The sequence below is a fragment of the Sinocyclocheilus rhinocerous genome, unplaced genomic scaffold (genome assembly GCF_001515625.1).
Source record: "Sinocyclocheilus rhinocerous isolate Xijiao unplaced genomic scaffold, SAMN03320098_v1.1 scaffold157, whole genome shotgun sequence".
Lineage (NCBI taxonomy): Eukaryota > Metazoa > Chordata > Actinopteri > Cypriniformes > Cyprinidae > Sinocyclocheilus > Sinocyclocheilus rhinocerous.
The window spans coordinates 504362-518373 of NW_015665038.1; the positions used below are offsets into that span (position 1 = coordinate 504362).

The 14012-nt window shown below is 41.8% G+C and overlaps 1 protein-coding gene across 1 annotated transcript; it reads right to left on the bottom strand.

The window, feature by feature from the left end:
• Nucleotides 1-5669: 5669 nt before the first annotated feature.
• LOC107731005 (alpha-tectorin-like) lies at nucleotides 5670-12121 on the bottom strand. Its single transcript, XM_016541974.1, has 10 exons — nucleotides 11981-12121; nucleotides 11126-11696; nucleotides 10390-11039; nucleotides 9512-9616; nucleotides 8852-9392; nucleotides 7980-8179; nucleotides 7097-7477; nucleotides 6375-6661; nucleotides 5981-6261; nucleotides 5670-5751 (listed from the first exon to the last, which is right to left on the bottom strand). Coding segments are annotated over exons 1-10 (3159 nt in total). The 3' UTR covers nucleotides 5670-5749.
• Nucleotides 12122-14012: the final 1891 nt, after the last annotated feature.

The window sequence follows — 14012 nt, forward strand, 5'->3', positions numbered from 1 at the left end:
TGCACTATGAATAGAAGCAGAATCCATGTGAATTGCTCATTTTATTCTCAAATAAATCATATCGGATTAAAAACAAAACAAAACAAACAAACAACCCCCTAGAATAAGAAAACATTGTTACAGTAAGTATGGACATCAAGGGTTTGGTCACCAATCAGCTGACTACATACGTTACCCACGGTGTTATGGCAGTCCCAAACCTACAGTTGTGTGGTGTCATGAGCAAAGTGATTAGAAACAGTCCTTGAATCTTCCATTAATATCATCATCATCATCATCATCAAGTATGAGTGATATAGCCAAACTAAATTCCAAATGGAGTTGATGACTCTAAAAATTCACCTTATGTCAGTGATTCATACAGTACATTGAGTATTTATAGTACAGGGCAAAAGAGTTCACGTCCATCAAACATGGCCTATTATACACAGCTTAAATAAGTGATGCTTGAAAAGTTGGCTACTCAAGAACATTTGTGTGTTGGTACCGAACACTATTCACTCATTTGCATCCACAGGAATATAAAGCAATGCAAATGTTGATTGGCATTTTGATCTCAGCAATACTTTAGTATGGCAAAAAATGGGTTTAAATAAGAAACAACATGGCATATTGAGAAATAGATCAAGATAGGGTATGCATTTCATCAAATCAACTAAATAAAAACAACAACAATATAACTGGTGTTGAGAATTATCATCCATTCTTGCAACACGTTCTCTCAGGTCTCAGTGATTTTTTTCTTTTAGGGAAATTCATCATCTAATATGTAAATCTTGCTAATCTGTCATTAGTAGCTGTAAAATATTCAGTAGTTGTCTTTTTATCACTACGTTTCAAAGTGACAGTTTGCTTTTTTTTTTTTTTTGGTTTCTGGTGTTTAGATGTTGTGCCAAAGAAAAGATTTGGGATTTTTCAGGGTCTGAAGGGTGTCAGGTTATTATATTGGATCGAGGCATGTTGTTTATGTTTGAGATGTCCAGCTGGTGAAGGATCACTTGGTTGCATTTGATCACAGTTTTCACTTCGATGAAGGGAACTGCTCAGAGGTGGTCCTCACTGCAGGACTGCTGATGCATCACATGCATATCCCCTCACTGGCTCCGTTTTGCTTTTCTTTTCTCCTCCCTTTCGTCTGTATACGCCTCTCTCTCCCTTGAACTTGCTTGGTGGGTGTTAAGAGAAGAAAACTGAGGTGTGTGTTTGCAGTAAGATATTGACGCTTACAACAACAGCTGCCAGAAGAAGCAGGGGTTGAAGGTCAGTACTCATACTGGTGACTGTAAAGAAATAGAAAAAGAGGAGAGATTCATGAGAACGGTGGGTCAAGGAGTTTACAATTTGTGTTGCGTGTAACGGGACGTCATAGTGAAGTCATGAAGAATGCACATGACTCACTTTGGTTTAGAGTTACAGAGGACCAGGACATCAACAGATGATGCTGCTGACATTTAATATGCAGAGGATATATTTGTGTGAGTGTAGTGTACAAGAGTGTGTGATGACGACACTACATTTATAATAAATGGAAAATGTGAAAAATTTATAAATGGACATACAGCAGTATAATGACAAACCTCCGGTCTACAAGTTGCATCTACAACTTCAAGTTACATATTATCAAGTACGTTTAAGTAATTTTCGTTTTTTTTATGTATGAAATGTTTTTAAGGCAAAATTATATTGCTTTCAAATATTATATTATGTAGAATAAAAGCAAGGAAAGTAAAGTTGAAGAAGAGCAGCACTATTAAAAAAATTAGTGGCTGTGTCTGAAATCACCCCCTATACCAGGGTTCCTCAAATCTTGCCCTGGAGGGCCAATGCGCTGCAGAGTTTAGCTCCAACCCTGATCAAACTCACCTACCTGTGATTTTCTAATGATCCTGAAGACATTGATTAGCATGCACAGGGGTGTTTGATTAGGGTTAGAGCTAAACTCTGCAGGAAAGTGGATCTCGTGGGCCAGATTTGAGGATCCCTGCCCTATACCGTAATATAGTGCGCTATTTGAGGGAACAGCCATTTGTGGTGGTTTTATCGAATGCATTCACTAAATCCCACATTGTACTTCAATAATAAGCGTACAGCCAATGTACAATGAATGGCTAGCCGCTAGAGAATACCAATTTACTGTGAGCGTCAAGTCAAATTAATTCCTGTGTCTCACCAGAAGATGGCATCTGCAAAACAGCACATGTGTGTGTGTATTCGCAGTTTACCTCGGCAGCTCTTCCCATCTCTTTGCAGCATTCCTGTCACACAGCTGCACACAGCGCCTGTTACTTGACTTGTGCAGATCTGCTCACAGCCACCATTATCCTCTTCACACCAGTCTGAATCTAAAACACACATACACACACACTGTTATAGCTGTAATCACCTTGCTAATACGCACATACACAAAACACCCAATTATACACCCACATCCTATTGCCGCCACTATTAAACTACACACACATTCCTCACTCTCTCTCACACACACACACACACACACACACACACACAGGTCATGCATTCATGCATAAATCTAAAATATACTCCATACCTCTTTTTCTGATTGGTCCCACTGATAGGATCTGTTCTTTATGCTGACTGTAATCTGTATAACTTCGTTTGTTATGAGGGCAATTCTGTAAAAGCAAAAAGCCATTCTGAATCCAAAAGAAGCACTTATCCAAGATGATTGATGGAGAGATGAACAAGATGCAAAAACATCACCAAATCCACACTAAATCATGTTTGTATTTGTCAGACCAAGCCATGTTTTAGTGGCACATTATGTACCAACCCCCTTTACCATTGTCTCTATTGTTGTAAATGGCAAAACAGCTAAAAATAAAATAAAAAGGTGTTTGTCGATGTGTGTGTGTGTGTGTATACAAGCTCTCACCACTTTGCAGGTGTTGGTCTCTGAGTCACAAAGAGAGACGTCACAATGCAAATGCACCTCATCATAATCACCAATGAACTTAAAGACAGTGACGTGGAAGCGGCAGGTGAGGGACACGCCATTCTCAGCCATGCCTATAGTGTTATCCTTGATGTTAGGACACCTGGAATTACAGTCATGTGAGAGCTGTAAACTCATTGGTATGTATTTGGTTGTGTAGTCCTCTTCTGAACTTTGTGCAGTATTTGAATATGTTATTATGTTAAATATGTATTGACATATGTGTATGGCTCTTTTCATGAGCTATTTGCTTACCCTCTCTCTATGATAATGTAACGAAGGCGATCGCTGCTGTAACGAGATGGTGTAGCCCAGCACATGTTCACAATGAGAATAAGCTGTTTATCATCTGCTCCTTCCACAAACACCCCCACAAACAGAATGTCCCTGGTGCTCAGCACCACTTCTCCCTCACGGTATGGATGTCGGTATGAGGCGTTCTTGTAAAGGGCCATTTTTGTGATGAAGTTGCCCTCTTGGGTCGGTAGAGTGAGGTTTATTACACTGTGGACAATAGAAAAAGGGAGTTTTATCCTTATCATATTATGTTATCTATATCGTGCTTGTCATTTATGATAATAAATGTGGTTGTTCCATGATACACAAATAACATGGTAATACAGTGGTAGTTTTTGGGGTTTTTTTTGTGAGGGGTGAATGTCTGACCTGAGCATTGGCTTCAATACTGTCTCCAGGGAGATCTTGATGTCCAGTTCATAAGCACAAGAAAACTCCACATTGATGGTCTTATCACGCGTCACTACATTCCCTGTGTTGTTCACACTCTCGATCCACACCGTGTTCTTGTACATAATGTGTGTTCCATTTGACTAGACTCACAAATACACACACATGAACACACACATAAAGTTACTGTGAATTTAATTACCTTTCCACAGAAAATAACATATTCAGCCAAGCAGACAGCACATCAAGTATGCACACAATGAAAATTAGATTATGAAAAGCAAAAACACAATGAGAATAGTATCTTCTGCTGTAAATCTGAAAGTCATGAACAGTTGCAAAAGATCTCTCTTGAAAACACATTTGGAAAGCAGTTTCAAAATGTATTGTGTACCAATCGGAGTAATTTAGAACTAAATCAGCAAACATTTAATAATCTTATACAGTGAACCAGAAAGACTATTTTGTCCTCAAAAAATGTTGTAATATTTATCAAACCATAAGACTAACTTCAGCTCATTAGTATTTGAATTATGGATGGTTTAATGAAAAAACATATTTTGAGTGTTTAACTCCAAAAACTCTATTAGAGCTCTACGGTTATATCTAAACCAAAATCAAGAAGACAAGAACTCCTGCTTAAATAGCTTTTTGGAACACACTTTCTAGGTGGACAGTGTTCTTCACATGACCCGCACAAGAGACTTGTTGTAACGTTATTTTTAATTTTTAATAGTATTTTCGTCGGTTCCGTCCGCCACATTGGAAGAAAGCTCTTCGCTGAACTCATCGCAAGACAGCAAAAGATCTGCATGAAAATGCTTAAATTTTCAGTGGAAAAGATGTTTCTCAGAAGGTAAAATTATTCCCCAAATTAAAGTGTGCATTAAGAATGCTTTCTGACCCGGCATAGACAGCAAGGGAACTACCACGTTCAAGGCCCAGAAAGGTAGAGAGGACATTGTTAAAATAGTCCATGTGACATCTATGGTTCAACCTTAATTTTATGAAGCTACGAGAATACTTTTTGTGCAAAAAGAAAACAAAAATAAAATTAATGTTAGTACCACAACGCATGCGTGTGCATTCCTCTACTTGTAAATGCCAGCTCCTGTGTCAGCAGCACCACATGCAAGCATCGTGGAACTCTTGTGAATGGTGGCGAAGACTGACACGAAAGAGAAGAATTGTTGAAAAAAGTCGTTATTTTTGTTTTCTTTGCACACAAAAAGCATTCTTATAGCTTCATAAAATTAAAGTTGAACCACAGATGTCAACCACAGAATTCTCATTTTTGGGTGAACTATCCCTTTAAGCTGTCCTAGCTGGTCTAAGCTGTTGCTCAAGTGTCTTTTCTCTATACAAATGTGCACCAAACCTGAACTTCTTTGCTTGTATTCGCATATATGTAAATGGATGTGAATGGAACAGTTCATTTTCTTTACCAGGACCAGTACTTTCCACTCTCTCAAGAGGCAGAGCTCTTAGTGTCTAAACTGAGACAGTCTGATCCTGAACAATTGTTAATGAGGGAAAAGAGGGATTTGTTCACCTGTACAATAGAGCCACAATGTCCCTTGGTATTGTTTATATGGAACGAGATGAAATCCTCTCCCTCGATACCAGCACAGTGCTGGTCGTTAATTCGTACGTCCTCTCTCTCAAAGCCCAACTGGAACAAACGGCACTTAGAGATAGAAACCTCCATCTGAGCGTGTTTACAGGTCACCTCTGCCTGGATGATGTCATCCTCACCTACACCACAAGAACAAGATGTTCTGTATTGTCTTTTTTCAATATTTCATACCAATTCATAATGTGACCTTTTAATTTAGCAGTTAGCCTGCTGCTATAACATAAAAAGTAACTAGTGCAGGATAATGTGACTGGGTTTACTACTTAGGGTAAGGGGTTTAAGTATGAGCAATAATGATAAAAACAACTTCAAAGAGACCCTACAAAGGATTTATATTTATTTGGATTTATATATTTGTTTCACTCACTAATGTCAGTGCTGGGTAGCTCAGGGCAGCCACACAAATCTCCTCCATTCTCCTGCTCACACGTGTTGTTAGAGCAGATCTCTCCTGCACAGGGGTCATAGATCCATTCTGCTAAAGACAGGTCCAGTTACAAAGTTAGCACAGAAAGTTTCTAATAAAATATTTAAGTTTTGTCAAAATTGTGAAAGTGACTTGTGATAATCTTGGAAGCATGGACAAAAAATAATAAAACAAATAATACATATAAAATGTACTTCTAAAAATGACAATTGAGCTGTGCTGCCTTTCACTTTCTACACTTCTCCATCTTATCCTGTAGGTGGCAGCGTCCTCTTACAGCAGTTCTCCTGGGCGATCCACTTGGTGGTAAGTGTGCCGAAAGAGCGGCAGGCCTCAGCGTAGGCTGCCATGGAGCCGCACACCTGGGCCTTACGGTGGTTGTAGCAGCCGTCCATGTAGCAGGACTGGTAGAAGGGGTGAGGGTCCAGTAGGCCGTGGCAGGGCTGGAAGAAACCTTTAAAATCTGTGAGCTTCAGACAGTTTTCTTCTCCCTGGAGCTCTGATACTGCTGTATTATCACAGGATTGAGCCAGGGCCACATACTGCGTCTCATCACAACTACAGGCAAGAGTCAGGCAATGGAGGATAGAAAATGAGAGGCAACGATATAAGGACAGGGTGAAACTAATGAGATGAGTGATAAATATAACGGCACACTTTTTCTTGCTAACCTGTTCTGCATGCCATTGGTTTTCCAACTCTGAGCGAGCTCCAGTGCACTGACGGCAGGTTTTCCACGAGAGGTGATATAATCATCAGTGGGGTCCCCATTGAAGTTCCCACACAGTCCGCATACCTTGTTCTGCAGCCGTGGGCCCATTGTAATGCTGAGGATGTTGAATCTGTTATAACGCACCTGGATGTCCTGGGGAGTGTCGATCACCAGGAATCCCTCTGATGTGGATACTCGTGTCATTAGACCTGTGACAAAAGGTACGGACACGGGCGTACCATTTACCTGAGGTAAAAGAGGAAAACACTTAGCATTTAGCTAGGAGACATTTAATGTCTTAATCATTAGAGTAATTTCATAGTCAACATATAAAAAGCAATCGCAAAATCCATCCTCTAAAGCAGGGTTTCTCAACTCTGGATCCAATCTCCATTTTCCTGTAGAGTGTGGCTCCAACTCTGATCAAACTCAACTGTTTATCACATTTTAGTAATCCTGAAGACCTTTATTAAGCTTGTCCAGATGTGTTTGATTAGGGTTGGAGCTCAACTCTGCAGGACAGTGGACCTCGAGGGCTTGAGAGGTTGAGACACTCTGCTCTAAATTTTCATTTTGAAATACCAGTTTCTCCTTTAAATTCTCCTAGGAAATTCAAGACCACTTCACCTGAGTGATGTCCTGTCCCATACATAATTTGCAGTACAAATTCGTTGTTCCTACCTTGACTGTGTTTCCGGAGATGAGAATGTTCTCCTCGTTGATGTAGAGGTAAGCATGGGAGATGGTGGTTAGGTTGGGTGTACTCCACTTGTCAAAATTGGCAATGAGTTGAAAAGATAACTCAGGCAGCTTGTGACAGATCGTTGAAAGAACAAAGGAGCATGAGGCAGGTAAACGAATAGAGGCACCATCAAAAGTACGGAAGACGCCGCCGCCCGATGCTACACAGTGCTGATTACGTCGGGCAAAGCATCCTCGCACACCATGACGTAGTATACATTCCTCCTCTGCTTTGCATCGCCTTGGGTCACACTGAATCAGATTCCGTCCAATACACTGACAGCGTTTAGTGCAGTCACTGTTCCAGAACAACTGCTTAGGCTGAGAAAATAGAGTGAAAACAACGACAACAACAACAACATATTTGCATTTCAAGAAAAGGCAGAAGAGGAATGCTAGCTCTCTTCATTTTCTGGAAAACATGAGTGGGGGTTGTCCATACAAAAGCTGGTAAAAAAGGGGGGGGGATGGTAATTGATCATACTTAATTCAGTGTCTTTTACTTTTATCACTCTTAACTTTTATGGAGTAAAACAATTACAATTTAATCATATCTTATTTATTATTTCATAATACAAAATAATACATTTTATGACATTTTTGCTTAAACACATGAAAAAAAATGCAGATGTAACAAGACAAAATATATTAACACATTTTTACTAGTTAAACAGATTGGATACAGAGACTCATTAAGAAAAGTGTGGCAATGAAATAAAACACTTTTATTGCCAATAATAGGTATTGTATTGTATACTGCATGGTTTTAATAGATGTTTATTGTATTTGATGTATTGTCTAGTTTTGTGACATGCTGTCATACCTCATAGTATTTACCATCCGTGTAGCATCCACAGTTCTGACTGAGGATACAGCTCTTGCCGTTGAGCACAAAGCCTAGGTCACACTGGCACCCCTCAACACAGTACTGGTTACAGTCTTTCTGTCCACGTGCAGGGGCACATTGCGGCTGGCACACCATCATACAGCTGGAATAGTGGCTGTTCAGAGGGCACGACAGGACTGGGCACACATAGAGTTCATTGGATGGGTGAGTTTCTCCAGAAGTAAAGAGGAGGATGTATTGCATTTCACTTTAAAGGGCTTATATAAATGTGTGGCATTCACGGGGCTTTGATTGTAATAAAGTGTCTTGTAGTTTTTATGTTGGCAAAACAGAATATTTGTAAATTAAGACATGGCTTGTGGTTAGCCAGCGTAACAGCAAGCATTAAGGGGTTTTGGAATAGCGTTTTCATGTAAGCCCTAAAAGTGCAAACAATATTTGCATTTAAATGCATAAAAATGACAATACTTTTCATAACAGCCTCATAAATCTTTCAAATCTTTAAAATTGCTAGGGTATTTTGGCTGTTAAGTGGCCGTTTACTGGTCCAAGTCAAAAGAACCCACCCTCAAGTGTCTGATATTCTAGTTTCTAAAAATGGGTCCAGCTCCTCCTTCACTGTAAGTCTATGTTTTGTTTTGTTTTGTCATCCAGCAGGTGAAAATCTGATCCCTTAGAAAATAAACAGCACATCTCTCCTTAATAAGCCACACGTTTTACTGTAGAACAAACCCCTAACCTCAAGTATGAGGAAATAAAATTGCAATACTTGCTTTAGAAAGCACCATTCATTTTTATGCATAAGATTGTGACATGAGTAAATGAACATAAATGAAAATATTTCTCACCACAGGGTGTGGAACTTCTCCAGCCAATGACAGACACTCCTTGTGTCTGACAGGTATTGGCATAAATCTGTAGCCAATTACAGATGGTCTCTCTCGCACCTTGATCCACACATGTATCCTGCAGACAGCTCTGGTAGAAGTATGCTGGTGCCACTTTGCTGTGACAGCGCGCAAACACACCTCCACGGTCTATTATAAGTCCACATAATCTCACCGCCTCAGGTTCGACATACACATACAGCCCTTCAGCAAGGTGGAAACGGTTTCCTGGGTTACCCTCATCCATCTCAATGTTACCAACAGCATCTGTTACTTGGGCGGGGACCTCAGCAGCTAGGCCCCTCTCAGCCAATCCACAGCGAGGACAAGAGTCCCCGCAACCAACTTGGCAGAAGGTGTCACGTTCTGCCCATGCCATGCCCCATTCTGTGACACTTAGAGTGGGACCAGTAATAGGCATTCCTTGGCAGAGCCCACAGGTGGCGTTAAAGAGACTGCGAGGAAGAGTCAGAAGCAGTAGAGTATTCCAGTCAAAAGCCACCTGTAGAGATATTAACTGTGTATTAGCTTACACAGTGGATAATGTTGTAATCTGAGGAGTTTTGCTTTTTTCCCCCTGTGTACAGTATGTTGCAATATGTATTTTGATCTGTACTCCACCTTCAGTCCAAAGTCTGTCTCCACAAGTAACTGCAGACCAAGGGTGTAGATGTTAACTTTCCCTGGACCAAGTTTTATAGGCAGATACAGGCGCTCTTTATTCACCTAAAAGAGATTAAAAAAAATATTGACATTTGTTTCAATAATAGCAATCAAATCTGTTTGGTACATAATACGTCTCATCTCCTGGCTATGCTTCTTATATCATCTCATTTGATCAATCTGTTGTTCATTGTCTATCATTACTCTCTATACTTCTATCTATACAAAAGCCAGTTTCATTATGATTCACTCTGTCTCTCAATTTCTAACTTGGTTTTCTTCTCCCCTCAATCTTTATTTGATCTAAAGTTCCTCAGATCTTCCAGTGATGTTGTGAACTCATTCCAGACGTCACTCAGTTATACATTTCCCTCTGTATCTGGTCCAGTATGCTAACAGATGCTGGCTGAAATATTATACCCCTCACCTGAAAAAATTTACTCTTTTGTTTAGCTCTTCTCTCTGGGCTGATTAAAACAACTTTGTATCATAAAAAGGAGGAGTTTGACCTTCAAAAGGTGGAGTTCTAGAATTACAGAGGAATTCTTGTGATTATAAAATGTCTGCCACTCGTGCAAATGACCAAAAAGTGTATCAGTAGCTGTCTGTTTCAGGTGCAGGTGTAGAATTTTGTATTGATCCAAATCAGCTTTGGCTGCTGGATCACGTTTGTACATGCAAATATGAACAAGCTATTTGTGGCACTCTAATTGATTTAAGTTGCATGCTAATTACAATTCTTGAACATGTCCCTGTTTAAAACAAAGCTAACAAAAGCATAAGATTCACATTAGTCATAAATAACACATACAACACATAGCTCAGGACAATCTTACCGTGACTGTGTGTTTGAAACTTTGTGACACCTCAATTTCATATCCATAGACCTCCAGAACAAATCCCCGCACCCATATAGCCTGGCCTGTGTCTCGCTCTTCATTCCGAGCTGAAAACTGGAACCTGGGCAGTCCTCCCAGAACTGTCTCTGCACTCTCTAGTCCCCCAAAGCCATCCTCGTCCCCCTCTCCACACTCAGTAGTGGCCAGACGGAGAGTACAGCTGCTCTGGAGGTCAAATGGTACACCTCCAAATGGCAAAAAGTGTCCATAACCAGCAACAACACACATGGCCTCTGTCCTTGGCTGACAGAAAAACAGGCCTTCATTCTCCTGGCAGTACTCCTCTGGGTGACAGGGTGAGAAGGTGCAGTAGACACTGTTGTCTGTGCCGTTGCAGTAGCAGCGCTCCTGGCACTCCCAGTCTGTCCAGAATGTCTCATTGGTGGCTAGCTGCCGGCCCAGGTAGAAGCAGCCACAATCGCTACGTGCCACACAGATGCCATCACGGAGGGCAAATCCCTCTTCACACTGGCAGCCCTCGGAGCAGGGTAGAGGGCATGGCTCCTCAGGATCATCCAGGTTAGAGCAAGTGAGAGGGCATGCAGATGTACACTCATCGAAATGACTGTTTTCTGGACAGGGTAGAGCTAAAGAAACAAAGAAAAAGGAAATTATGTGAAAGGGATAGAAGGTGCTGAAAATGATAAAAGAGAGAAACAACCAACACTCTTACGGCAGTTGGTAGCACTCCTCCAGGCTCCCAAGATGATCTGAGCATCCTGGCAAGCTGAAGCATATGCCTGGAGGGAGTTACACAGGGCAGAACGGTTTCCTTCCCGCACACACATGTTGTAGAGGCAGTTCCTGAAGAAAGGAGAGGGATTAACAGCTGTGTGGCAAGCCAGGAACGAGCCGTTTCCTAGGTCATTGATGTTTCCACACAGCCATGGGCTCTGGTACAGCCTTAAATCTGTACACATACGATACAAGTCCTCACAATCGCCATTGCATGTCAGATCATCCGCAATGGCTTTCCAGCCTTCAATAAACTGTTCGGGTGTATCGGCCTGCCTTCCGCTAGGTAGACGGAGGTCATCAATTGGATCTCCATTGAAGAAACCACAAAGACCACAGGTGGTGTTGTAAAAGAGAGTGGAGAGAGTGATGTTTAGCAGGCCCTGACGTGAGTATCGAGTGCGGACTAAACCACTCCACTCAATCACCGTGGTATTACCAGAGGACCGGTATATTATTAAAGGCTCCACTGGATGGACATAAGGAAGAAACGCTGGTTCACCGTTGACCTGGGTGGGGAGAAGAATTACGACATCATCAGCATGTCATACAATCAGCTAACTTGGTCTGAACAATATGTGAGAATATATTGAGGAACAATCAAAGCTACTGTACAAGTAATAATATTGCTATAGTGAGGTGTCCCAAGAAGGTATCTTTTTAAAAGCATCTTTTAGTTTCACAGACTTGGGAACTGACAATTTTTTTTTGCAGAGTAGAGGATATAAAAGTCACAACAAACCTTTATCAAGTCAAAATCTGAGCCACCTATCTGTGCTTCCAAATGTCCCACCCTAACGACCACTGGCCGTAGCCATGTAGGGCCCTTATTCACCAGCTTCCGGCCAATCTTCACCTCCACTGATGTAACATTTGCAGGCAAGCGTCCCAAAGTCTTCACCAAGTAGAATGAGCTTTCATCAGGGAACGGCATTGTGGACCCATCAAACGTAGCCAGTATTTGAGTCTGAGACAGCAAACAGGCTGCTTCGCGACGAGGGTAACATCCCAACAACCCAACTTCTGCTACACACACCTCGCCTTCACCACAAGAGTCATTGAGGCATGTTACTTCACCTGCCGGGCCACACACACAGCGCTGGGAGCATTCTTCACCCACCTCACCTCCTTCCCCTGCCCAGAAGGTCTCATTTAGGGCATAGTACAGGCCATCACGCTCACATCCACACTCAGAGCGACGGACGCAGCGGCTACCACTCAGCACATAGCCCTGGTCACACTGGCAGCCCTCAGTGCATGGATGGGTACAGTAGAGGTGAGACGTCAGGTCAGAGCAGGAGGCAGGACATGCACTCGTGCAGACTTGGTAGTGGCTGTTCTCAGGGCATGTCAATGCTAAGAGCCAATGGCAAATGGAAAAATGCAAGGTCAGTGGAAAAGAGAACATAGAAAGAACATACTGATGATAGAAAGTGAGAAAAGTATTTAATAATGCATACTTGATTTAACCTCTAAAAGAACTCTCTACGATGTCTGGACTTTACTGACACAGAATTAACCTTAATGTCACACCTGATATCACTCACCACAGAATGAGCGTGATCTCCAGGGTCGTATAGTGACTCCCAAGGCCTGGCATGCAAGTGCATACGCCTGTATAGCCTGGCACAGGGTGGTGATGTTATCACGATTGCTGCACATATCATAAACACAGCTGTACACAAATACTGTGGGGTCTACCACAGCTCTGCAGTCTCTGAAAGGCCCATCAGTCTTATTGATCAGCCCGCAGTAGTCTGAGCGAAAGTAGAACACTTCGGCTGCCGGTTCACACATGCTACAGTTCTGGGCACAGCCATCTGTACAACGAAAATCTGTGTCTTCAGCTCGCCAGCTACCACCCAGTTCCACTACGCTCTCTGCCAAAGAGCCATCTGGCAACACGGGATCATCGGCGGGGTCATCGTTGTAGTTACCACACAGACCACAAGTGTTGTTGAAATAAGAGCTGGGGAGGGAGATGGAGGCGTAGTGCAATCCGTCATAGGTCACCAAAAGACCAAAGTCTGTTTCCAAAGCGACAGCAACGCCAGATTGGTATACCTTGACAGCGCCTAGTTGAAGTTGAACAGGGAGAGTCTTTATCAAGCCATCCACCTGTAACAACAGAAACACAAAGTGAAAGACATTGAGAAAGGTTATATTGCCTGTGTCCTGCAAGAACAATTTAATCTACTAGGCTGCTATTCATACTGATTGCACAGTTGGTCAATTTAGTAGGAGTAACAGCTTCATATTTAAAGGACTGAAACTTGACGAAAGCTGACCTGCACAGTTCCCAGAGTCCCTTTGGGTAGTGTGACACGGTGGTTGTACACCTCTACTGTGACATCCCGTAGCCAGGACACAGTGGTCACACCACGGTTCTCATTCTTGGCCTCCACACTGAAGAAGGGCAAACCAGGCATTTCCCAGCATGGACGAGCCAACAGGTATGAGCAAGTACCCTGGATGGGAGATCAAGGAAATCACATACTTTTTAGCCTACAGTTCTATACAGAGCAAAGCAAAAAAAAATTAAAAAATCTAAAAAGTGATCAGCATGATACTCAGCTTTGTGATAGGATAAACTTGCTTCTAGCATAATCTCTGATAATGGATATCTTATGAACTGAATGTGTGTAATATGATGATCCTTATATTTTTTATGTTTCTTTGGAAATTTCAGACTTTACTATTTCCAGAAGCATCATGCACATTCAGTGAGCCAAGTGCACTTTGAATGCAACTTTCAGGGGAGAAAAAGTCACCCGTTCACACATTATTATTGGAGTTAGTCAGGATTTTTTTTTCATTTCCTCTGG

Bases quoted from the DNA above. Each gene is read 5' to 3' on its own strand.
- LOC107731005 (XM_016541974.1), bottom strand. From the start codon at position 12,121: ATGCCGTTCCCTGATGAAAGCTCATTCTACTTGGTGAAGACTTTGGGA. The intron at 11,697-11,980 runs GTGGGACATTTG...CTCCCCACCCAG, and splicing joins TACGGCCAGTGGTCGTTAGG to GTCAACGGTGAACCAGCGTT. The intron at 7,478-7,979 runs GTATGACAGCAT...CTATTTTCTCAG, and splicing joins CGGATGGTAAATACTATGAG to CCTAAGCAGTTGTTCTGGAA.